This window comes from Pleurodeles waltl, chromosome 11, assembly GCF_031143425.1.
Source record: "Pleurodeles waltl isolate 20211129_DDA chromosome 11, aPleWal1.hap1.20221129, whole genome shotgun sequence".
In the NCBI taxonomy this organism is placed as follows: domain Eukaryota; kingdom Metazoa; phylum Chordata; class Amphibia; order Caudata; family Salamandridae; genus Pleurodeles; species Pleurodeles waltl.
Window position 1 is genome coordinate 9169612 of NC_090450.1, and position 26937 is coordinate 9196548.

At 46.0% G+C, this 26937-nt stretch overlaps 1 protein-coding gene across 1 annotated transcript in view; it reads left to right on the forward strand.

Annotated features, from left to right (window-relative positions):
- The window catches only part of TMEM207 (transmembrane protein 207), a 40653-nt gene that overhangs the window by 11316 nt on the left and 2400 nt on the right, over positions 1–26937 (forward strand). Inside the window, exons 2-4 of the mRNA XM_069215392.1 lie at positions 373–410; positions 505–549; positions 7462–7604. Coding sequence (XP_069071493.1) covers positions 373–410; positions 505–549; positions 7462–7604 — 226 coding nt within the window. The remainder of the gene's footprint in view (positions 1–372; positions 411–504; positions 550–7461; positions 7605–26937) is intronic.

Below are 26937 nucleotides of genomic sequence, written 5' to 3' on the forward strand. Positions count from 1 at the left end.
GGAAGGCAGCTATTCCCTCTGTAGAAGCCCATCCCTAATATCCTTTTTACAGGCGACTTGTGATGCCCTAGTCACCTGTAATAAGAAAATGACATAGCTGCTCAACTGTAACAAAATATTATAGTTGAGTTTTGACTTGACACCTGCTGCCAGAGACAGCAGCCAAGGTCCTCTTGTTAAAGCAAGGAGATCAGTCCCTGAGCTGATGAGAACACTGAAACCCCCCTCGAACATGCAACCGTACATTTAACCTCCAGTTTAATCTACTTTTTAAATGGACCCTGTTTAACTCATTTCTCCATCCAGTGGTAGATACATATGTGATGCCTATTCCAATAACCCTCTGCTCTATGTGTATCTCCAACCCCGCAGGTGGCTTCCTCAGATCCACGGTGTAGTGATAGCGAAACGTGAGTATGAAACTTTTGGCACTCACTCTTACTGGACTGTTGTGTGCTTTTCTCCTGATCCCTGTTCTAAATGCTGTGTCCCTTGTCTCTCCAGGTGTGTGGGGTACAATGAAGAACACTTCAGTGTGTGGTATGTGTGGTGAGTATACAGCACACTTCAAACACATAAAGTACAGTCCATGGAATTGTCCTCTTAGAGCAGTGCTGCTTTAAAGATAAGGCTTCTTAGGGGACAACTCTGGATGAGTTTTTGTATTAACTTATGTACCCCTCTATGTCTACAAAGCAGTCAGTGGGCTGCTGAGAGTGACTGATGTAACAGAATGTTGCTGTGTGGTGTGGAGTGCATGACGGATGATAGGGTCAGTTGGAGGGAGGATGGACCCCTGACAGGACCCACCTGCTGTTGCTGTAACCTAAGGGCCTAACATGACATAATGAATTTACCCGAGTGACTCCAGTCTCACAGGTAAGACCCTGACCTCCATCTTCAACAATTTCTAAAAATAGGAAAGTTGTGCTGAGGAGTAATATATTTGGTGCTGATGTCTTCACTCCCTGTGTATGCATTGTTGGAGGAAAAATTCAAGTTGGGAGGTCATTTTATAACACGGTCTTTGTTCCTTTTCGTTTACAAGCTGCTGGGTCAATTTTTAATGTGAACAAATAGAAGTTTTTCACATTCCGAAGTGGAGCTGGTTAATAATTGTCACTTTACACAGTAGACTTGGGCTTGATCACAAAGTTAAACTTAGACTTTTGTGCGAGTTTACTTTTTTTTTGGTATTCACAAACTACTCGTTTAATTTTACTGATTGGTATTTTATTATTTGTGGAGACGACACACTCATGGCAGAGACTCCGCACATAAAAGCTAGGCCTCTTCTATATCTAGATAAAAGGTAAGGCAAGCTTAAGAATAGATACCTGGTACAGAATTTATTCAAGGATAATCCCTTTAAACCCACACTAATATACATAGTACATTTCATGAAAATTGTTTAACAATCTAGTAAAGTCATTTACAATTGTAAAAACACTTCGGAAATAACAGAAGTACATCAATGGTCCAATGTCCTGACTATATAAGCTTCCTTCTGGTCGATCATCTTGACAAAAGAAATGTTGGCACAATAGATACCACAGCTATACCTGTGTTGGTTCTCAAGACTGTAAGGGCTTCTTGATGTTGGGTAGTCCCTATCAACCGACAAATTGGTACAATCCATTTTTGCCGAGGGCCTATGCATGCCCTGCAATAGAATAAAAGATGTGCATGGGTCTCTAACTCTGTTTTACATGATGGACACTGGTCAGTCATGCCAGAAAAGAAAGCCCACCTACTTCAGGACCTATTAGAATCAGCATTCCATAGAATTGTTTTGAAACCGGGAAGAGGGACTGTGGGGGAGGTATATAGAACATAAAGGGTTCAAAAGACACTATATTTTTGCTGTCTAAAGCCGATCTGTCCAACCCACAGACCTCCATTGACGTAACTCTTCCTGGAGTGCGTATCTCCAGTACCATTCTTTGATCTTATCCTTAGAAGCCATCTTTGTTTCTTCAGGACATACCCTCAATTCTTCCAACTCCATATATGTAGCATATCCTTCAAATACCTAAGCCCTGGGATATTCGTATTACACAGTGAATTTCATATCCTTCTCAGACCCGCTGTGTATGAGATCAATTCATTTGTGGACCAAAGTCTGTGCCAATATATAATACAGCACAGATCTTTACCTTCAGGGCGATAGATCTTTGGTCCAGATCCATATAAACAGGAAGCAGGGGGCACTCTGATGGAGAGTAATTAGCGCTTTTAAAGCTGTGCTCAATGCATGCTATCCTCTGTCATTCTTTGTGTTCTAGCATGGCCCCATATTTCTGCTCCATAGACAACTGTCCCGTATGCTTTAATATCATAGATCTGTAGTGCAAGGGAGACAGGTCTTGGAGATGGCGCCAAAGAGACAACAATCTGTGTGTTGTCTGCATATGACACCATGGAAACACCAGCAGAGCAGGTAATATCCACTAAGGGGCGACATACACGTTGAAAAGAGTAGGGCTCAAGGATGGGCACTGAGGCTATGCCACGTAGCACACGTTTAAGGATACTGAAGTCCTGAGAAACCTTAATTTGATGTTTTTATTACATTCCACTGGGGGCATTAATGAATAGGGTTATCCATTTGGTTTAACCAGGAGGTATATTTAACTGATGATTTCCGGATCCCTGCCTTGTACAGTAAGATACTTTCTCTAAGAACTCCCAGTTCCTGGTTGAGTCCGACCTGGTGGTATCATCCTACCAGGGTGTGGATAGGTGCCTATGATGAAGCATGCCACAAAAAGTTGGTGAGGTGTCTACTCCAATTCTTTTAGATGATTAAAAAGAGAAACTGTAACATTGGATCTTATTTTTCATATATATATATTTTCCCTTATCATTGAACCTAGTTACCTTTTTTGATAATGAGACTGGATTACTTCCCAGAGCAGGTGGAGAAACATTGTGGCGGGACGATGGTCTGACCCTGTTCTTGGAGTGTACCAACTCCAGGTAGGGGTTAGGCTAAAAAGGTCTTTGGTCTTGAAAGTTGCTGCTTTGTGAGGGAGCCTCCCAGGAAAGGATTTCTTGGTGTGTATGGAAGCTTGAAAGGACACGCAAGTCTCATCGTTTGATACCACACTCTGCCAGCAGGAGGTAGCAGGACACAGCATCAGCCTTGCTCTGAATATCTCTTTATGAAGTCTTTGATTGTCAGGAGCAGAGTTGTGTGTCATTCATTGTTACCAAAAGAAGAGTGTTATAGGAGTTTAGGTGATAACAATATCAGTGACCTGAGTAAGATTGCTTCTTTATTTATTTATTTATTTATCCACTCATTTATTTATTTTGATTTTTATGTTTACTTCTTTGTTTTTTATTTGTTTGTTTGTTTGCTTGTTTATATATGTATTTACTACTTTGTAAAGTGCCCGCCTGCTGGAAAGTCTTCTTGATTTTGACGCTGGGGCAAATAACCAGGCAAATGAGAAAGAACAAAGCTAAAGATAAAAGAGAGAGGTTTTAAAATCAAAAAAGATCATTTGAAGCCAGAGAAAGGCCAGACGGGTTTTTGTCTGTTTCCACGTGAGAGGGAGAGTATTACAAAGCCTATCAAGAGAATATATCATAACCTAACAGATGTGGGGTATCTTCAGAGCCATCCAGCATCTCTCTGATGTTTTAGTAAATGCTGCAACCCCTTGAAGATGCTACAGTACAACCACTGGCCGGTGCAGGGCTCAGGACAAGCCACACACTGGTTAGCCGGCAGAATGAACCTGTAGTTCCAACTTCACCAGACGTATAGGGCCTAATTACGACCTTGGCCGATCGGAACCCTGTCACAAACGTGACGGATATCCCGTCCACTGCATTACAAGTTCCATTATATCCTATGGAACTTGTAAAATGTCAGGCAGAATCTCCGTCAGGTTTGTGGCCGAGTATCCCATCGGCCAAGGTCGTAATCAGGCCCTTAATCCCACCCCCTTTTTTCCAGTATTTTACAATATGAAGCCAGTTAAAAGATGGCTGATGCACAACTGGATCAACATTAAATGCTCAGGTGCCAGAGTGGGTAGCTCAGGAGGGCTAGTCTTTATGTAGCCATGCAGGAGGATGGGCTAGCGGATCACCACAGCAGATAGATAGGAATGCACATGTGCAGGGCTAGGGGTGATCAGTGCTAGCCCCGAGCCCCTCACTAGCATACCTTCTCTTTGACAACTTTGTCAGTTCTTTTGCTCTATCCACGTCAGAGAGGCCAGAAATCATGGACCTGATATTGGTGGAGGGGTTACTCCGTCACAAAGGTGATGGCTATCCCGTCCACCAAAATCTAAATCCCATAGGACATAAGGGATATATATTTTGGTAGTTGGGATATCTGTTACCGTTGTGACAGAATAACCCTTCCGCAATATCTAAATCAGGCCCAAGTGTCCACCAGAGATACCTAACCTCAGAAAGGGAGATAAGATTAGAGAGTCTAAGCCAGGGGAGTAGAAGGCACAGCGGCACAATGAAGAATGACAGGAGGAGGAATCATAAAGAGCTAAGGCGCGAGTTAAGATTTCCATAAGGTGTATTGTACTAGTGTCTAGAAGTTAAAGTACGTGGGGCCTGATTTAGAGTTTAGCAGAGCATAAGGACCGCTTAAACTGGCGACCCTCCAGTCCACCAAAGTCATGCTTTATGCTTAATTTTCAGTCGGGACAGGACGGGCTTATACGGCCCATGATTCAACTGGCTCCACCTAGAGTAACTCTGATGTAATGCCCTCTTCACTACTTGGCAGGTTGAATGTCACAATACTGACCACAAAAATGTTGTGATAATAAAATATTCTTGTAAAACATCAAATTACCAAAATCTCAACGTTCTTAAACCCCTAATGAAACATTATAGTCCTAACTACAAAAATATAGTATCAAAATATTAAAAATACATTATACAACCAATTAGAGGTTATTAATTTAAATAACAAATTAGTTGAGAATTTAGTTAAAAGTATTTAATAAATTAAACAGTAATTAACTTTTAGAATATAAATTGTTAAAAAATATAAATTGTTAATTTTTCTAAATAACTTACCAACCATATTCAGTTATTCCATTATAATGTATCTTAATTTAATTTAAAAATGCAGGTAATCTAGTATTAACATTTTTGTAGTCATTTTTAAATACATATTTTTTTTTTCAACCTAAACCCAACAACCAGTTAAAATGTCTTTATATATTTGCAAAAAACGACCCAGATAAGTCAATGAGAAACAACTTTAGAATGTCTTAAAATTTAATCATAGGTTATTGCAGTCCATAAAAGGCGACTAACGTTAAGGTAAATGGATATAAGTGATTTGACTTATGACCGTTTTGTAATTAATGTTGAACATTTTGTACTAAAAATCAAGAATACAGTTTCTCTACCACAAAAATATTTTACCATGACAGCTATCTTTAGTTCGTGCCACTTGTGAAATTTGGAGTGATTGGAACTCCTTCCCACACAAAGTCACACTTTTACAGACTTTTCCACTCTTAGCCTAAAGCATCAGCATGAAGAATGCATTTAAAAGCTTTTGTGATGTTTATACACTTAAACAGCGTAAGTGTGTTACATAAAAATCTGGGATCACAAAATATGCATCCCCAAAATTGCACAATGGCATTAGGTGTGTCCATTGGATCAAAATAAGAATGTTGGTAACATCCTTGTTGTGCCTCATTCTGAAGAATTCTTTATAATATCAATTATAATTTTGATTTCATTTACAAATATAAATGTGATGTAAGTTAAGCAACTTGCACATTTTGTTTGATCAACTTTTTAAACTTAAGAAAGTCTATTACACAGGTTTGGGAATAGCCATATATTGAAAATTGTAACTTGAAAGCTTTTTCTCACTTAAAAAAAACTCAGAAACCTGCTTCTGTCTTTTGTAAATTGCTCAAGTGGCAGCAAAATCAACTTGAGTAGCTACGCTCTCTGGCACGCCACATGGTGCCATTTGCACTGATTTTTCAGCGTGCTCCTGGTGCTAAATCACAGCGTGAGCAGCACTAAGCGCTTATTTCCACCCTTGGGCCGGGCTCTGCAGAATCCAGTGGATCTTTTTGTGTAACTCCGCAGAAATCCGCTGAATCAAATTCTGCAAGTTCTGCCACCCCTACTTGAGTCTTAGGGCCAGACATACTAAGAATGGTGTGGGTAAAAGTGGTCGCAAATCCAGCACTGACTTACCGAATTCATTCTGTTTTTGTGAACCAACCGAGGTACTAATAGGTCAGTTCGCAAAAACCTGATTCATAGTCGGTCGCAATTCAACCTGCCTCATTACAACTAATGAAGTAGGTGGCAAACTGTTACCCACCATAAAAAACAGCCATCACATGGACGGTGGCCTGCTGAGGTCAGAAGACTACCATGTCTGTGATTGCTTTTAAATCAAATTTAAATGCTTTTTGTTTTTGTGCAGCCAGTTTCATTTAAAAGAAAATAGGTTGCATTTAAAAAAAAAAAAAAAAAAAAGCCGTAACTAAAATTTTAAGAGTAGGCTGATGCCCTGGGACTATTGCCTACTATTAAAATAATGTTTTTTGAAAACTTCTCAAAGGAGAAGTGGTGCCATGGGGACCTCTTCAAGTGTGCAAATGGCTTAACACTACATTTTTGTAGATGGCAAAGCATTAATGTTGTGTGAGCAGATTTCGGTAGTAAAACATTAACTTATCCTATTCTGAATCAGTACTGAGAAGGGACGCCCTAAACAAATACATTTCGTACTTAATCTCAAAACCGAATTGCGATTCAGTAACCTGTTACTGAATCACAGCTTGGTTTCATACATATTAAAACCCCAGTTACCGGTTGCCAACCAACCGATTCTGTGAATAGGACCTTTTGCGAATGCAAAAAAACTTTGTACATCTGGCTCTAAGATTCAGCTTACTGTACCTGTTATTTGTAATTCTCTCTCATGTTCTAAGCTTACTGTTTGATGTACTTACTTCTGTCAGAGATTCTGATTAGTGTACATGTTGTGTGAGACTCTCACTTATGTTTATTGTTCTACCTGCATTACTGGCTCTCATTCATTCCAGCCTGTTTTTCAGATTCTTGTTGCTATATTGGTCATGTATTATTGCTTCCACCTTGTTTTTCAGGCTCTACTTGCTGTATTTGTTGTTTGTGATTGCTTCTACATTGTTGTCATGCATATTTCTGCTATCGCTGTTCAATCGTTCGACTTCATGCGTTTGTTTTTTGTAATTGCTTTAAGTGTGTGTGCCGGGTTGTGCTTGCTGTTGTGAATGCTTCTGTCTCACTCTCAGATTCAGCATGCTTCACCTGTTGCTCATTGTCCTTTTCTTGCTTGTCAGGTCCACTTTGGCCACAGATGTGAGTCTCATGTTCCAGTTTTGGGCTTCTCTCCACCTCTCAGGCTTTGGTTCCTCAAGGTCTTGCTTTTGGTCCTCTCTTGTGTTTCAGGTTCTGCTTGATGCTCCTCTTGCTTCTCGTCGTCTTCTGCCTGGTCCTCATCTGCCTCCAGTGCTGGCTGAAACGACACAGCACCTTTGCAGCGAGGCGCACTCTCACTGTTGTTGCGCTCAATGACTCGGACCCTATTTATGGTGAGTAAGTTCTCATTTTTTAATTCTGTTCCATGGATCATCATGTGGAGGTCCTTGTCCTAATGCCCCCCTAACATCCGCTGACCCAGCTAAGGAAATCTCTCCAGTTCTATAGTGACTGGTCTGTAAGGAAATGAAAGACCAGGTCACTCAAAGTTGGACAGAGAAAGCGACAAGTATCGTGCTAGAGGACAGAGGCGGTCATTCTGACCGCGGCGGTCGGCGGTCGCCGCCCGGCAAGCGGTTCCCGCCGAAAGACCGCGGCGGTCATTCTGGCTTTCCCGCGGGGCCGGCGAGCGACCGCCAGAAGACCGCCGGCCAGCCCAGCGGGAAAGCCCCTTCAACAATGAAGCCGGCTCGGAATGGAGCCGGCGGAGTTGCAGGGGTGCGACGGGTGCAGTGGCACCCGTCGCGATTTTCACTGTCTGCAAAGCAGACAGTGAAAATCTTTGTGGGGCCCTGTTAGGGGGCCCAAGCACTGCCCATGCCAGTGGCATGGGCGGTGCAGGGGCCCCCAGGGGCCCTACGGCACCCGTTCCCGCCATCCTGGTTCTGGCGGTGGACACCACCAGAAACAGGCTGGCGGGAAGGCGGTCGGAATCCCCATGGCGGTGCTGCAAGCAGCGCCGCCATGGCGATACCCTGGGCCAGCGGGAAACCGGCGGGAAACCGCCGGCTCCCCTTTTCTGACCGCGGCTTTACCGCCGCGGTCAGAATCGCCCAGGAAGCACCGCCAGCCTGTTGGCGGTGCTTCCGCCGCCCTCTGCCATGGCGGTCATGGACCGCCAGGGTCAGAATGACCCCCAGAGTGTCCACTTTTCGCACCCTCTCCGAGCCACCGTCCACTATTTCACTAAACCCTTTTACACCAGCAGGCAATTAATGAAATAGAGCATAGTTATATAGCTCAACATAGGTATATGCAAAGTTAAATACATATATCATAATGCATACATAGGAATGCCTTGCGCAAGAGGGCTTGGCTGCATGCTGCAAGTTGAATGCAGGGCCTGATCATGGCTGAAGTCCATCTGCACAAGGAATTGGCCTCCTTTGGTGGGTTGTGAGCTGGGCACGGCCGAAAGCCAAGTGTTGGAATCCACCCCTGCTTTGCACAGTCGAAAGCTGTTCACAGTGGGGGTGACCGCCATTGAAGGGTTTGATGCAGGACCTGGCCACTGAAACACTGTGTACTGCCAGACGGGGGCTGTTGGTTGCATACAGGAACTGCTACATGCACTCTAGGACTGAAGGATACCAAGTATTTGCTGCATAAACAAAGGTAAAACGTAAATTATGGTTAGCTTTGTTTACACCACATTAACATATGTTTAAAAAGCACTTCAAAAGTTCACTTAAAAACACAGTTAAAGTGCAGTTATGGGTGCAAGTCACAACTGAAAAACCACTGAAGTTTTGGTTAGGACCCAAGCTTTAACTTGCACAAGAGCCTTGCAAAGCATTACTTGCGCACAAGATGCAGTGCTTGAGAACAAACTCACATTATTTATACACAACAGCACCTAAAAGCAAAATGTAATTGAACAATAACAAATACTTGAACCAATAAATGATTCTAAATGCATAGCTCTCCACAACACCGCCCGGCGTACCTCAACCACCTCCTCAACATCTACCAACCCACCAAAGACCTTCAATGTGCATCCCAAGACAGCACACCTCCTTCGCATCAAGACAATGAGAGCAGAGGACGCTCCTTCTCATACCTCGCAGCCAAGACCTGGAACAACCTCCTGCAACACCTCAGAACCTCCCCCTCTCTCGTGGACTGCTGAAGGAACCGAAGAACATGGCTCTTCCAGAAGAAACCGGCATGATGTCCTCCTCCCCTCTCAGGCCATCCTCACAGGTGATTACCCACGCTCCACAAATCCACATAACATAAAGCTTATCCCTGTCAAACTGGTAACGGGATATGTAATCTCAACCATAAAATGATTTAAAACTTGTGTAACTGCATTGCATTTAATGTGCGAGTTATGGTTTGCATGGCTCTGGATTGTGAGCCAACCATAACGTACACATTTCGGTGCTTTCCATCCGGGCTTTGCTGTAGGACGCAGAGCAGGTTGTGTCGCCCATGTTGAGCCTCATCTCTTAAACATAAGTAGTCGTGCAGCATTTTGTAGGCTTCATGCAAGCTTTTATAAATCGAATGCCACAGCTGCAGATAGCCCTGATCAAGTGGGGGCTTAGAATATTATCAATGTAGATCTCTGGGTTTCAGTTCCTTCTCAGACCTGCTGGAATTATGTCTCGTCACTCAGTGAGACATAAGGTCCTGATGTAGAAAGATTCTTTTAGAAATCGTAAATTGTATCAAATAAAGATTTGCAATTTCAAATTAGGAATCCACTAAAATGAATTTGGTAAAATGGGTGTAATTTGAACACAGACTTCCACCGAAAGCACTGGTGTTTAGTGAACCAGGGTGGTGATCATAATATCACAGTCACAGTGCTGTGCTGAGGTAGCAGACCACCATGGATGTGATTGCTTTTAAATGAAACAATATTGTTTTTCCTAATTCAGCCCGGTTTTCTAAACAGAAAACGGGTGCATTTAAAAAAGAAAATTAATAATTTTACAAACATTTTTTGAGAGCAGGCAGGGAACCATGGGACCTCTGTCTCCTCCCAAAAAATGTTTTTGTCAACATTCACAAGACGGAATGGGTCCCTCAGGGAATCCTTCCCGTTTGCAACTGGTTACCACCAATTTGGATGAGGTGGTAAATATTAATGTTTTGTGGCCATATTTTGGTCCTAAAACAATAACACACATGTTAAGGAATCTTTATTTAGACGGGACACCATTAATACGCCCTAAACATTAACATATAAGTTACGGAATCGTTATTTGGAAGGGACACCGTTAACACACCCCTTCCAAATACCGATTCTGTATTTTGTCTTAACAAGTTGCTGAATTGCAATTTGGGTTAATCAAATCTCAATTTCTGTTTTGTAAACCTAAAAAACACATTTTTAGGTAGCAAAGCGTCAAACTCGACGTTTGCCACTGTAAAATTGCGTTGTACATCAGGCCTCTGGCCCTGTATATGCTAAGTCGGTCCTGGTATAAATCATTATAGCTCCTTGGTGTTTCTGACCTTCCCTCCAAGTTCCTGAGTCTAAAGAAGCCATCTCATGCCTGAGGCAGGGGAACTGCACTTATCAGCAAGTGTTCAAGAGAACCAACTGACAGCTCTGTTTTCTAGATTCGCATCTTCAGATCTTAAGGTCACACTCATCAACCCGCCATCCTAAGTTCCCTGTTGCTCCACAAAGCAGGAGCTATACCCATAATTCCACCGGTCCTTTGCCAATAATGCATGTTGCTAGTAATTACTTAAAGTCTGTTTGTTTTCTCCAAAAGCTGCCTCAGTTTTCGCTCACGCCGTGGTGTTGTGTGTTTTGGGAATCTGAAATCCTGGCAGCCGGGCTGCTGTACAACAAACCTCTAAGTCTGTTTAACTAAAGTCTTATGCAGTCATGCTTGCATGAAATGTTTGCTTTCCAATTCTTCCATGAATAAATGTCAAAATGAGTCTGATGCTTTATTCCAGAATGTTTTCTCTTTTCTGATTAGTTTCATTTTAAATACATTCTTAATCCTCGGAACATTTTGAAAATCTGTTCCTTGCCTTATAAATATAGCAATTGTGCGTCCTATTTTTCATACTCAAGGGGATCTGCTCTTGCAGTGGGCGTAGCTAACTCATCTCGGATTAATATGCCCTGCTGATCCAGTTTTAAAATTGGTTCCTACGGATTTCATATTTTACCCAACACACCCTACCGCAGTGGTACTTAACCTTTTGACATTTGGGGACCCCAACGTAATCATTACTGGAAGCCGAAGGACCCCCACTGAATCTTCATTGGTGTAGGAAAGTAGCCTCTTTCTAGCTTAGTTACCCCCACTTTTTACCTGTTTGTCAGTATATTTGACTGTGTCTACCCGGATCATGCTAACCAGGACCCCGGTATTTGCTCTGTCCTCTAAATTGTGCCTTTCATTTCCCACAATTGGCATACTGGTACCCCCATAAGTCCCTAGTATATGGTATCTAGGTACCCAGCGCATTGGGGTTCCAGGGGATCCCTATGGGCTGCAGCAGTTATTCTGCCACCCATAGGGCAGCCCATCCAAAGGGTTCTGAAGGCCTTCCATTGCAGCCTGCATGAAAAGGTGCACGCACCCATTTTCACTACAGGTCACTACATCAGGTCAGTGTAAGTCTCCCCTATGGTAGGCCCTATCAGCCAGGAGGGCAGGGTGAAGGTACCTGTGTGTGAGAGCACCCCTGCACTATCAGACGTGCCCATCAAACTCCAGACCCATTTTCCTGGACTTTATGAGTGCAGGATGCCATTTTACACGTGTACTGGACATAGGTTACTACCTATGTCCAGCTACATAACTCTGAACCTGGGCATTTGGTATCAAACATGTCAGAATCATTCCCCAATAATGTTGCAAGTATTGGAAGTAGGATTTCATGCACTCTGGGGGCTCCTTAGAGGACCCTACAGCATTGCTATCACCAGTCTTACAGGGTTTTCAGGGCAGCCCAGCTGCTGCCACCCCTCAGACAGGTTTCTCCCCTACTGCTGCTTGATCTGATCAAGCCCAGGAAAGCAGAACAAAGGATTTCCTTTGGGAGAGGGAGGTGACACCCTCTCCCTTTGGAAATAGGTGTGACTGGCTTGGGAGGAGTAGCCTCCTCAAGCCACTGGTTTGCTTTGAAGGGCACATTTGGTGCCCTCCATGAATAAACCAGTCCACTACGGCTCAGTGACCCCTAGTCTCTGCTCCGGCACAAAGCTAGACAATGGAAAGGGGAGTGACCACTCCCCTGTCCATCAACACCAGGGGGTAGTGCCCAGAGCTCCTCCAGAGGGCCCCTGGGTTCTGCCATCTTGTTTCCAAGGTTGGCAGGGAACTCTGATAGCATCTGAGTGGCCAAGCCAGGAAGGTGACATCAGAGCCCCGTCCTGATATGTGCTTACCCGGTTAGGCGACCAGGTCCCCTTTCAGGGCTATTTAGGGCTTTCCTCTGGGGTAGGTCATCAGATTCAGCTTGCAAGATTCCAGCAGGACTCCCCTGCAACCTTTGCTTTGACTTCTGGCTACTCGAACCGCGATTGGACTCCCCGGGAACCGACAAACGCTGCTACAATGGACAAGACTCTTCTGCAACTTTGTTTCCATGTCTCCAACCAGCTTTGCAAACATTTCACCAGCCATGCATCCTCCGAAGATTGCAACTCTTCAGCCTGCACAAGAAGACGGAATATCCTTTAGAGTGAAGCAGTCACTTCCCTGCAACCGCAGGCACCTACAGCATGTGACGACCAGCTGCATAGATTTCTTCTCATCTTGAGCTGCATGGATCCTGCATCACGGGTGGTGGTCCGGAGTAGTCCTCTTGATCCTCTCTGCCACCTGTCTAACTGTGGTGGAGGTAAGCCTTTGCCTTCCCGCGCAGGACAGTACCCCCATGCTCCGTGTCTCTTGTAGCTGCCAAGGCTCATTTACATCTCGTCCTAGGGATCTTCAGAAGGCGTGTAGCTCCAGTCCCCAGCACTCTATACTGCAAAGCACAGATTCCTGCGTGGTTTTTCTGCAGTGTTTCCATCCTGTGGGACTCCAGTGGGTGCTGCCTCTGATCCTATGGACTCTCTGAATGCTGAGGGTCCCCTGTGACTTCCTCTCCTGGGCCTTGCGGGTCCCCGGCAGCACTTCTTTTCCACTAACTGCGAGTTTGCCTTTGCCAAGGCTTGGTGGTGGAATTCCTACACAACACCCATCTGCAATCTTCCTACCATCATGGGACTTCATCTGCATCCATCAGGAACTCTTCTCCGGCTCAAGGGCTGTATTGCTGACCTGTTCTTCATCACCATCAACCAACTCCTGGATCCACAGCTGGGTCGGTAGTAGCTCCTACTCCCCCTGGACTCCACTGTGACTCTTGGACTTGGTCCCCTCTCTCCCCAGGTCTTCTTTCTTCAGGAATCGACCACTGTTTTTTTTTGCAGTCTTGTCTGGGTGTCTTCTTTTTCTTCTTTTCTTCTGTTTGGGTGGTTTGGGGAAAACCCAGTGTTTTACTCGTGCATTCCTGGTCGCTGAGGGGTACTGTGTTAACTACCTCTGTGGTTTTCTAGTACTACTAGCTCCCCTCTACACAGTTTACTTACCTAGATGGGGTGCCTTATTCGCATTCCATTTTTTGCAGTATATGGTTTGTGCTCCCCTAGGGTCAATATTGGTTATTGCTATTTGCCCTGTTTTCTAACCTTTTCTTTGCCTGTTTCGGTATACTTGTGTATAAATCTATTGTATTACTTACCTCCTAATGGTGGGTTACTCTTCTAGTATTTTATGGTGATTTGCTCCCAAAAATAAAGGTCCTTTTTTTTGTACAACTGAGTGTTTTCTTTCATGTGAGTGAGTGCTGTGTGACTACAGTGGTGTTGCATGAGCTTTGCATGTCTCTTAGATAAGCCTTGGCTGCTTCACTAAGAGGGGATACTTGACCTGGTATAAGGTGTAAGTACCATAGGTACCCACCACACACCAGACCAGCTTCCTACAATTGGGATCTGGCGACCTCACGGAGTCAAGAAAATAAGTTGAAGCATTTTCAGCCACAAAACAAAAATCAAAAGTACAGAAGCAAGCATTCCTCAAACCAATACATAAATATTTTATTAATTCTCTAATAAATATTTAAAAAACAACTTTAAATTTAAATAGAAAGGATGGCGCTTTCTAAATTTAGTAACGCCTACTTATCATCGATATTAAATTCTGTTTGATGCACTTTCACTACTCCTACGAATTGACCTGAGGATGTGAACGTAATGTTTACATTTACCTTCTTTATATATGAAGAACATATTCATCTATTATTATTTAATTTTCTAAACAATTGTGGTCCCCTGCAGTAGGCTTCGGTCCATGGACCACAGGTAAAAAAACACTGTCCTACTGTGAACGTCTAATATTCAGTTATGGTGTAAGTGTAGCAGGGGGTACACGCTGCATTTGTCCCAATAACTTTAGGACTGGAAGCATATTCCAGTTCTTAGATTTCTCTGCTGTCTGCATCCACAAGGTTGGACATAATATCATAAAACATAATAGGCCCAAGTTCCACCTATCCATGAAAAAATATCTTCACGGCTTCACATTAGAGACACAATACCCTTCTCCAGAGCCCACAAGGACAGCCACATAGGGCACCGCTGTCTAGTACCTGGTTCGGTTGATATGACGCCTCCAAAGTGAACCTCAGCTGTGAAACAGCCACATACTGGACTCTTTATTCATAAATCTGGGTCCTATTCTGAAACAGGGCATTGTCCTGAGAAGATCATTCGGTTCAACTCCGTCAGGGGCTTTTTCAGCATCCGGTAATATTACACACATAGCATTCAATTTCCAATCACTGCATTTATTCAATTAGAAAATGCCACTATTGTTAGTTTTTTGTGGGCTATGACTTTTCCAGTCCAGGTGTTTCTGTATTTGACATAACTCTTGCGCGATCCTGGCATATGTCCATCTGCACATATGTGCCATCCTCCCCTCCTTAGTAGTGACTATCTAGTAATCCCACTGTCGCTACAGAAAGTGGGCCAATCCCGATATAAACATCCCAACAGCACGACACATTCTTATACCTCATCAGAGATACATTTATCTACATTTTCAAGTTTGGCTAAGTTCAATAGCTTGAAAGTTCTATCACTATAAAGAGAAAAGCGCAGTGTGGCTAAGAGCGAAGGTAATCCAGGAAACAGTGCAAACGTAGGGCCTGATCTGAATCTTAGTGGATGGAATACTCTGTCACAAACGTGACGGACATTTCATCCACCTTATTACAAGTTCCATAGGACATAATGGGATTTTAATTTGGCAGTCGGGATATCCTTCATGTGACGAGTAACCCTGTCCACCAAGATCGTAAGCAGGCCCTTAGTCTAGTGCAAAACACAGAGGCCCAGATGTACTAAGCCTTTACGTAGTCCTTGTGTCGCGCAAGACAAGGCAAGGACAACACAAAGCCTTCAGTAAGATTTGCAAAGCCGTGGAAGGGGTGATTTGCGCTGTCTTACAAGACTTTGTAAAGAAATGTAACACAAAGCCGCAGCTTGCACTGTGTTATGCTACATTTTGAACTTGTAGGCACCTCATGTGTGGAGCATGGGCGTTCCCATGCATTCTCTCAGGGATCTGGCAAAATTCCAGATTTTTATAGTTTTGTAAGCTCGGATTGCATCTATTTGGTATGCCTCCCAGAAGACGGCACATTCTTTTTAACTCTTTCTATGAATGTTGTATTCATCACACAGAGAAAGAGAACAATGCCTCTTTGGATTGTATTTGCACAGGAAGGCGTCTCTTCCTACACAAGAACAATCGTGACCATACTGCAGGCTCCCTTGCAGCATGATGCAACTGTGCCTGCATTAGCGTCAGGCAGCACACAGTGGGCCACTGTTGGGAGAGAGCAGAAGTGTGTCATATCTTAGTAGATATCATGCATTCTTGTTTCCTCCATTTCATGCAACGGAGTGCAGCGAATGTGCTTGCTGCCCTGTGTTGTGTTAACCATTAGTAAATATGCCCCTAAGTCCGTGGTAAATCATTCTAGTACTCAAGAGTTTGTTATCCTTTATCGTGGAAACAAAAGACAGGAAGGTGCTTGCACACTCCCCCCCCCCCCCACGCTGCTTTGTGATCACCACATCAAGGCATCACTGCAAGAAACCTTCACACGCTGGTATTACAGATTGTGGTTTATAGACTGAGTCATCACTAGATGAGCCAAACACATGGGGGTGTTACTGGATGAACGCAACATTCTCACAAATCACTATTGGGCCCTTGCATGCCCGGTAATGGTTATTGGAGCCCCATATACTCAGGCATTACTAGTGGAGCCCTACACTCTCAGGCATTACCGGTGGAGCCCTACACACCCGGGCATTACTGGTGCAGCCCTACACACTCGGGTATTGCTGGTGCAGCCCTACACACTCGGGTGTAACTGGTGCAGCCCTACACACTCGGGTGTTACTGGTGGAGCCCTACACACTCGGGTATTACTGGTGCAGCCCTACACACTCGGGTATTACTGGTGCAGCCCTACACACTCGGGTGTAACTGGTGCAGCCCTACACACTCGGGTGTTACTGGTGGAGCCCTACACACTCGGGTATTACTGGTGGAGCCCTACACACTCGGGTATTACTGGTGCAGCCCTACACACTCGGGTATTACTGGTGCAGCCCTACACACTCGGGTGTAACTGGTGCAGCCCTACACACTCGGGTGTTACTGGTGGAGCCCTACACACTCGGGTGTTACTGGTGCAGCCCTACACACTTGGGTGTTACTAGTGGAACCCTACCCACTCAGGCATTACTGGTGGAGTCCTACCCACTCAGGCATTACTAGCGGAGCCCTACACACTCAGGTGTTACTGGTGGAGCCCTACACACTCCAATATTACTAGTGGAGCCCTGCACACTCCAACATTACAAGTGGAGCCCTACATATTCAGGCATTACTAGTGGAGCCCCACAAACTCGGGCATTACCAGTGGAGCCCTACTCACTCGGGCATTACCAGTGGAGCCCTACTCACTCGGGTGTTACCGGTGCAGCCCTACTCACTCGGGTGTTACCGGTGCAGCCCTACACACTCAGGTGTTACCGGTGCAGCCCTACACACTCAGGTGTTACCGGTGCAGCCCTACACACTCAGGTGTTACCGGTGCAGCCCTACACACTCGGGCGTTACCGGTGCAGCCTTACACACTCGGGCGTTACCGGTGCAGCCCTACACACTCGGGCGTTACCGGTGCAGCCCTACACACTCGGGTGATACCGGTGCAGCCCTACACACTCGGGCGTTACCGGTGGAGCCCTACACACTCGGGTGTTACCGGTGGAGCCCTACACACTCGGGTGTTACTGGTGGAGCCCTACACACTCGGAAATTACTAGTGGAGCCCTACACACTCGGAAATTACTAGTGGAGCCCTACACACTCAGGCATTACTGGTGGAGACCTACACACTCGGGCATTACTAGCAGAGCCCTACACACTCAGGCATTACCAGTGGAGCCCTACACACTTGGGTGTTACTGGTGGAGCCCTACACACTCGGGTGTTACTGGCGGAGCCCTACACACTCGGGTGTTACTGGCGGAGCCCTACACACTCGGGTGTTACTGGCGGAGCCCTACACACTTCAATATTACAAGAGGAGCCCTACACATTCAGGCATTACTAGTGGAGGCCTACACACACAAACATTACTAGTGGAGCCTTACACACTCAGCCATTACTGGTGGAGCCCTACACACTCAGGCGTTACTAGTGGAGCCTTATACACTTAGCCATTACTGGTGGAGCCCTACACACTCAAGCATTACTAGTGGAGCCCTACACACTCAAGCATTACTAGTGGAGCCCTACACACTCAAGCATTACTGGTGGAGCCCTACACACTCAAGCATTACTAGTGGAGCCCTACACACTCGGACATTACTAGTGGAGCCTCACATACTTGCACATTACTAATGGAGCCTCACACACAGGTATTACTGGTCGAGTCCTACACACTCAGACATTACTAGCGGAGACCTACACACTGAGGCATTACTAGCAGAGCCTTACACACTCAGGCATTACTAGTGGAGACCTACACACTGAGGCATTACTAGCAGAGCCTTACTCACTTAGCCATTACTGTTGGAGCCCTACACACTCAAGCATTACTGGTGGAGCCCTACACACTCAGACATTACTAGTGGAGCCCTACACACTCAGACATTACTAGTGGAGCCCTACACACTCAAGCATTACTGGTGGAGCCCTACACACTCAAGCATTACTGGTGGAGCCCTACACACTCAAGCATTACTGGTGGAGCCCTACACACTCAGACATTACTAGTGGAGCCCTACACACTCAGACAATAATAACAGAGCTTCATACACTCAGGCATTACAAGTGGAGTCCCAACTTTTTTACCCATGCAGCTGTATTTCCCTGTGCCCTGTGTGGAGTGGGAATGATGCCTGTCCTTATAATTCGCTACTGACTTTCGAGGGAACATGGAGCGTTTAGGGTCACAATATCTCCTCCTCAAGGAGGGGCATATCAGTTCAGTAAAGCACTGAAATATCCTTCAGAGATGCTAAAATGGTGATATCCTTTGGTGGAACCATTCTCCTCATAATTATGGGTTTGCCACGTAATTTATAATCTAGTGCATAATTTGCAGATTTCAGCAAAAAACAATTTTAATTTAGCTCTATTGGATAAAAAGTATTAAACGTCACCAACAAATTGATGCAATGTATAGTGAATGGTTTATAAATATTAGCCTGTCACCCTTTGTGTGGTGATTGCTGTATTCAGGTGTCAAGCAAGAACTAAACGGATGAAAATCTTTACAGAAATAGTATAATTTCCCCTACTTGATGCACAGGGGTTGGGCTTGTGCTTCCAGAATGAAAAACATCCTAAATAAAATTCAAAAAGATTGGAAATAAGGATTTATTTTTAGTCATTTCTAATGCAAATGCATGTCATGCCACAAACATTTTTTTCAAAGCAGCAATTATTCCAGGAAGGCTCAGAGTGTAGAAAAATCCCTTTTCATTTATCTCCTCGCATTGTATGTCTCTTTTATGTCTCATCCTTCTGAGGCCTTGAACCTCAGAGCAGCTACACAATGAGACACTTAAATAAAACATAAGTATTGTACCGTGAAGGGGCGGGTTCTTTCCCGCCAGCGGCCCAGAGTGTGGACACACGATAATTCTGAATTAGGGGTGGGGGTGGTATTAAACCGTGTTTAGGGGAGTGTGGATTAAAAGAGCCATTCCTTTTATTACCGGAAGCTTGTGCATTTTGTTTATTTATGTTTTAAACACATTATCTCACTGTAGTAGTTAGAAAGAATAGAGTTAATAAACAGGTATCTGTCTTCTCGCAAGGGAGACAGGGGCGTTGTGTGCTCCTGAATAATATTCTGAAGTGGGTCGGTTGCACATGTGTAGTTTTATTTCTTAAAGACCCCTGCTTGTTCTATAACACTGGGGCTCCCTCTATGTGTCACAAGGTGGACGTAGCCAGATAATAATGCCACACAAGGTGATGCGGCGCAATACCGCATAATGTAGCAAACACTGCCAGATAATGTGTGCCTCCATTACTGGATAATTCGAGTAGCTTCCTGAACATAAAGTCCCTCTGCTCCTGGATTCATCAAAAAGGCAGACAAGAGCTGTCATTCCTAAATAGCTGCATCCACCGTTTACGTCCTCCCGGTTGTGCTTTCTGCTTCTAACATGAAAGTAATTTCACAGCATGTCAATGATACTGCGAGTAACAGAAATGAGTAAAAACACATCCCTTGTGACGCGCCCTGTGATTATTTGCACCCGACGCCACCACCCGCATCCCATAATCAAAGGATTTCGACCCAGAATGAAGGAAGGAGCCAAGGGTGTGATTATGCAAATTTTCCCAGAGAATCAGCCACTTTTAGCTCGTTAGATTGCAGGCAAAACCCACTGCGGAGCTTTGATCTAGGGCAGAAACAAAGGGGGGTCAGGCCGAGCTCCCTCGGTTCACCCACATTCCTAAAGTGTTCTGCCTTCTGTGCACAGGTCTGGTGACAAAACGAGCCCCCTCTAAAGAAGATGAAATATTATTCCCATTAAACGGAATTGTGGAAAGGTTCTGAGAGAGTGTGGCTCGTGGATTGGAAAGCAGGACCTCTGGATTTATGCGTCCGGGAAGCACCCAGTTATGCAGCAGATTGGACTACGTTATGCTGCAAGGAGAGGCAAATTATGCGGCATAATGCGGCACGTTTGGTAGCATCACGTCATTACTTGGTAATTTTGACACATGATGTTACTGTCTGGGCAAATATTTCCCTCAATAAGTATCAGTTCAATAAATCAAATGCATAACTAAACCACTGAAAGAAGACCGGTTAACCTTTGTAGGGGGGGAGGGGGGGTCTGGCAATGCTCGCAAACCCATATTGTCACAATTTAGTAACTTTTGACCCCTTTGAGGTGGAAAGTTTTCTTTTAAAATCTGGAGAATATGCAGGAAATTATAAATTATGTGGCAAATGCGTTGCTGTGGCACCCCTAAGTGGGGTGGGTATGCCCAGATATGGGTCCCGTACTCACTGCGCCACTGGATTCAAGCTAGCCTGGCTAATGAGGGGTGATACCCCAAAACCGGTCCTGGGTTGCAGGGAGGACATGGCTTGGCAGTTGGGGCTGGACTGTTCCCAGGGTGACGGGGTCATGACTGATTTGCATACCGCTGGGTCTAAACTGGGGCGGCCAAGAAATGATGGACTTAATCCAGATCTGAGATTGGGGTGAATGCTCGACAATGTTCAGCATTCCCCCATCATCCTTTTGTGTTTCAAATGCGACAGATCCTTAATAATGCAAAATTAAAAAAAAGCTGCTGCCGCACAATCACATAATCCCAGCGACCTAGGCAGCTGGGCATTCTTAACATGAGACCGGCACCTCTGCAAAGGTCTCTACAGGGCCCACAGGCCTTTTATTCCACTGAGCATTTCCCCAGCGGGCTGGAGTCCCTGGAGGCCAGTTTTGAAAGCCCAAGGTCAGTGCGGGGCCCTCACTTTCCCAGCTCCCTGGGAGGCTTCAACAGAGATAGGGAGATGAGGTGATCAGAGGGGGAGGAGAGAAGGATAGAATGGATGGATGGAAGGAGACAGCACGAGGCGAGGAAGGGAGTGGAGATGATCTGGGTATTTTTGCTGGGCTGCTTTGGCCCCCCTGCATGTTTGTTCATCTAGTGACCTGGTACTTGTGGGGAAGAGCGAAACAGTCGACTCTGTCCTGCACCTCCCTGAAAGTAACCGGCAGCGGCAGCTCCTCCGTGTGGGCGGAGGAGAGTCAGCGTCACTCACCCCGCCTCCCCCCCCACCAGCAAAACCTTTTCAACAAAATGATAATAAACCATGTTTATTATAGTTTTGTTTAAAAGGGTGCGGGCCAAGGGGGGTGACTTGCACTGGGGGGAGTGCTCAGCACACCCCCTCAGAGCGCATGTGTGTATGGCCGGCTGTCTCCGGTCGGCCAAATACACATGCGCACAGGGCTCTCTCCAGTCAATCCGGATGCTGCTTTGGGCAGCGTTGGGATTGGCCGCAGGGCAGGCTGGGAGCTTGAACGTGCAGCCCGCCATCAAAGAGGAGGAGCTCGGCGCAGGACAGGTAAGTGTTTTTAAAAAAAATTATTTAAATTACATTTTAGCGACCACCCCCGCCCCGTGCCTCTTCCTCACCCCGCCCCTTCCGCAGCCCGCGAGCCGCTTCTGGTAGCTGGTGCAAAGAAAAATTTGTTCATCTGAAGGACAGTGAAGGGCTCATCCTCCCAACGGTGGATGCCCGACTCGGATTTTGAAGTTGGCCTGGAGGGCGTGTCCCTGAAGTAATTGTGGGCAGTTGTCAAGCACATCATTCTGCAGGGGGCGTCCTGTGAGATCTCACAATTTTCCCTACCATAAAATTGCTGTTATTTTTTCCTCTGATTATTTTATTAAAAAAAAAAAAAAAAAAAACGAATAGGTTGTGAGGCACAAAGATTTTCTTAGGTAGTATCAATCAGTTCCCCCTTCTGCTGGAGATGTCCAGTGCCACCACACGTGGCATCCTGTGGTCTCATCCTTCCCCCTGAATAATATTTACGTCTGCCCCATTACAATGTACAGCTTCCCAGGCAAACACAAGTAGAACCGTGCAGCACTTCAAAAAAACCTGGGGTATAACTCCACTTTCCGATTTTTTACAAATTAATATCATGATGCATCAGTGGTTTCATCCTTGATGGTACATGTCTGGTTTAAGTCGCTTTCTGTGATGTTTTTCCTTTGCATTCTGCTATCTCTTGTCTGGAAGTCATAATAACAAAAAGCCTCTACGAGGAGTCAATGAAAACACCTTCCTAGATAGCCTGCTCTGGGTCAGCCTGAGAGCTCTGATCTAATTGGTTGGGTTTTTAAATATTAAGCTGGCCAGACCAGGTGGTCCTAAATCACTGAATAATTCATCAGGAGCCCCCCACAGTAGGCAAGGCAGTAACCTGGCCCTCTATAGATCAGTCTCAGTTAAGTCCTACTGTCCTGAAATGAGTTCCACTGCGAAGTAACGGTAACATCACAACAAATTAGGCACTGTGATCTTCCCTTAGTACCGGGACGCCATGGTGTAATGACAGGTCTGTAGCCCGGCACACCAAGGGCCTGGTTTAGAGTTTGGCAGAGGGGTTACTCCATCACAACAGTGATGGATATACCGTCCGCTGAAATAGAAATGCTATAAGATGTAATGGGATATACGTCTCATCGGATGGGATATGCGTCACCATTGTGAATCAGGCCCTAAGACAGAATCAATCAATCATTCAATCAGTATTTGGGAGTGCACCTGATACCCATGGGGGTATCCAGGTGCTGAGGTGCTGAGGTGCAAACTGATCAAGAGGCATCAACTGAAGAGCCAGGTCTTGACTCCCCTTCTGAAGTGCAGATGAGAAGGTCAGCTCCTGAGAGGGGAGGGGAGGGCAGCTGTTCCAGGATTGTGTTGTGAGATTCGAGGAGAAGCGTCCTCCTCTGTTGCTTCTGCAGATGCTGGGGGTGTAGGCTACAGAGAAGGAGTTGGAATGCAGGGGTCTGGAGGCTTGGTAGAAGATCAAGCGCGGTTGATGTATGCTGGTCATAAGCTGTGCAGGGCCTTCTAGGCTTGAGTCAAAATCTTAAATTGTCATCGCTTGTGGACGGGGAGGCAGTGTAGTTTCTTCAGACGAGGGGTGATGTGGGTTGTCGGTGGAGGGGATGATGACTCTGACCGCCGAGTTCTGAATGGTCTGTAGTCTCTTCAGGAATGTGTGAAATAATTCCCGTGCAGAGTGCATTGCCGTAGTCCAGGTGGCTGGTAATGACGCTCGAGTGACAAGCATGTGGTGAAGAATGGGATCCATTTGAAAATCTTTTGCAGCATGTGCATAATTTAGAAGCAGGCAGAGGAGACTGCATTGATCTGGTTCTTCATGGTGAGTTTGCTGTCCAGGATGATGCTGAGGTTCAGGGCATTGTCATGGGGACAGGGGAGGGTCCCAGTTCAGCAAGCCACCAGGAGTCATTCCACAGTGGGGGGATATTCCAGAAGACCCCAACCTCGGTTATGTTTGTTGAGCTTGAGGCAGTTGTCTTGAATCCATTCAGTGACGCTGATCATGCACCGGTGAAAGTTGGCCTTGGTGGAGGAAGTGTCTGAGGATGGAGAGGGAATGAGCTGGGTGTCATCTGCATAGAAGATGATGTTCAGTCCATGGGTTCTGATGTTGGCTGGGGGTCAGATAGGCACTGAACAGGTTGGGGCTGAGGAATGAACCTTGAGGGACACCACAGATGGTGTTCTTGTGCTCTGAGGTGTAAGGTGTGTTCTTCGGGTGAGCAAGGATGCAATCCACTTAAGGGCATCCTTTTGGATTCTGACCTGATGAAGACTTTTGATCAGGGTGCAGTGAGATTCAGTGTCAAAGGCTGCTGAGAGGTCGAGGAGGATCAGGGCAGCTGCTTCTCTGCAGTCTAGGAGGGCTCTGATATGGTCAATGGCTGTGATCAGGGCAGTTTCGGTGCGGTGGTTAGTGAGGAATCTGGATTGGGAGGTGTCCAGGAGATCATTGTGCTAAAGGGGTTCTGTGAGTTGGTGGTTGACGGCCTTTTCAAGGACTTTGGCGGGAAAGGGGAGCAGGGAGATGGTCAATAGCTTTTGAGCTTGTTGGGGTCAGCGGATGGTTTCTTGAGAAATGATTTGACTTCTGAGTGTCTCCAATGATCTAGGAAGGTGGGAAAGGTGATGCATTTGTTGACGATGGTAGTTACCTTGTTGCTGATGGTGTTGTTTCCGAGGTTAAGTGTGGTGTGGACAGGGGTCAGTGGGAGCTCTTGAGTGGATGGAACACATGATGTTCGTGGTGGCCTGCATGGTGAGCTGGTTCCAGGTGGTGATGCACTGGCCATAGGTGTCACTTTTGGGGGCAAGGAGGCTGAGGGTCTCAGCTGCAGTGGGTTGGGGTTCAAAGTTTTTGTAGATGGTGGAGATCTTGTTGTGGAAGAAGTTTGCCAGGATGTCACAGAGTTCTTGAGAGGGGATGATGATCAAGAGAGGCTAACACTGGAAAAGCTCTGGGGGCCAGGGCAGGACAGCCAGGTCTAGCGATGTTGCAAGTAGCAAATACCACAGATAGTGCTTGGACACTAGTTACATTAAGGTACTTCAGTGAACAGAGCTAACCTCTAGTTGTGATTTGTGGTGGACCCTAGTGAGAATGTGCTCTCCGCCCTCCCCTTCTGTTCTCTGTTCCTTCCCCTACCATTGTTGAAAATAAAGTGCACATACCCTCACTGACTGGCACAATTGCCCCATTATCCCCACTGACTGGAACAACTGCCCCATTTGAACCAAAGTTCCTGGTCTTCTGGGTAGACAGCCTCTGTATTTTACCTTGTGACTCGCTTTGAGGGACACAATCCTCAGAGTTCCCTCAAACAACAGGTCTAGTGCTCCCTAGGCACATTCCTGGTGTGTCCTGAGATAGAGATGACTATAAACTGGTCCTGCCCCAGGGCCTTGATGCCACACTCCTTTGTTATACTTTACACTGGTCCTGGCTGATGTCTGCAGTGATACAGTCTCAGAAGCGGTACCCGGGGGTGATGCCCACGGGCCCATATCTAAGGGACGTCTGCCTATCACTGGTATAGGTTCTCCTTCGCATTTATGTTTTAATGAATGGAAATGTTAACCAACACCGTGTGATTGTGGTCCTGTTGGGAGTGATGAATGTGATACGCTTGTTGTCATGGTTACCATTGTTGGCATGTGGGTGTGTGACTGATGTGTATGAGATCGAGGATGAATACTGCCCATCAAACAACACTGACAGAGGACCACTCGTCCTTCCCTCCACCTGTGTGTGTCGGGCTATTACACACAACTGTTCCTGCGGGTAGAGCCCTCAGGTCCTGTGTATAGTGCTGCCTGGACACAGCCCTTCTGCAGTGCATCCTGGGAGGAGGACACACCTCGTCTACCCAGCATCCTCCCCGAGGCGTCTCCTGGCCCTGCCTCCTGTGATTATGAGCAGAGTGGATGCAAGAAATCAGCCAATGACAACCTTAGCTTCCAATCAGGAGACCACTCGGGCATCCTGAATAAACCCTGGAGGCAGCTGCCTCAATGCGCTACATTCTTCTTCTATCTTCCGACGGGATGCATCTGCAGCGTTGTGTGTTCTCGTTTCCCTGGAGGCTGCACTCAGGTAGCCATGGATGCAGGATGCTGTACTTGAGAGGGAAGGCCGTGATGCTGACTGTTCACAAATGGTGTTATAATCAGCACAGCGATCACAAGTACTCCCTGATTTCAAGCAGAGCACATTGGTTTCAACTTGAGTGACTCAGTCCTCTTAATTTCCTGTGTGCCTAGCTATAGATGTAAGATGCTGTTGAAGTGCTTCCTTATGTTTGACTCAATGGCCGTGGCTGGACTTAGTTATTGTGATAACTGTGTTGCACACCATCAAGTCTTGTCCTCAGCACCTCTCTTCAGGTAGCCATTGATTGGTCCACTAGGATGTCCCAGTGGGTGAAGGCGGCTTGGGAGGCCACCTCAACATCCTGGACAGCGGGTCCACCAGCGATCTCACCATCAATATTTCTAGGATGTCTTTGAGACATCAAGGGTCTGAGGAAAACCTAACGTGGTCTGCATCTCGTCCTGCTGCGATTCTCGCTCAGTTGAGTCTTATATGGGGGTAGCAGAGCTGGTTCCCCTAGCACGGCTTCTGATTTTGTTGTACATGGGAGATAGGTCTGTGTCCTAGGGGGGTCACACCCTGCTCTGACTGCTGAATTGTTCCGCGCTGTCCACTGGCCACACACGTCTACCTGAAGCATCCATTACCTCCCCCTCCCCCCCCTTCCCACCCATCTCCTCAAATCCACCAGGCCAACCAGTGCCAGCTTCAACCCGCTAGTAAGCCACCCAGACAGGTAGTGAACTTTCAAATTGGCGGGGTGACATCCCTGCTATTTATTGCAGTGAGAAGACCTAGCCCTAACCCCTTCTGGGGTTCTGGGGTTCTGCACCCGGGAAAACGAGGACACAGGAAGCACACGTTTCTTTCGACAGCATTCTTTTCTCAGAAGTTGG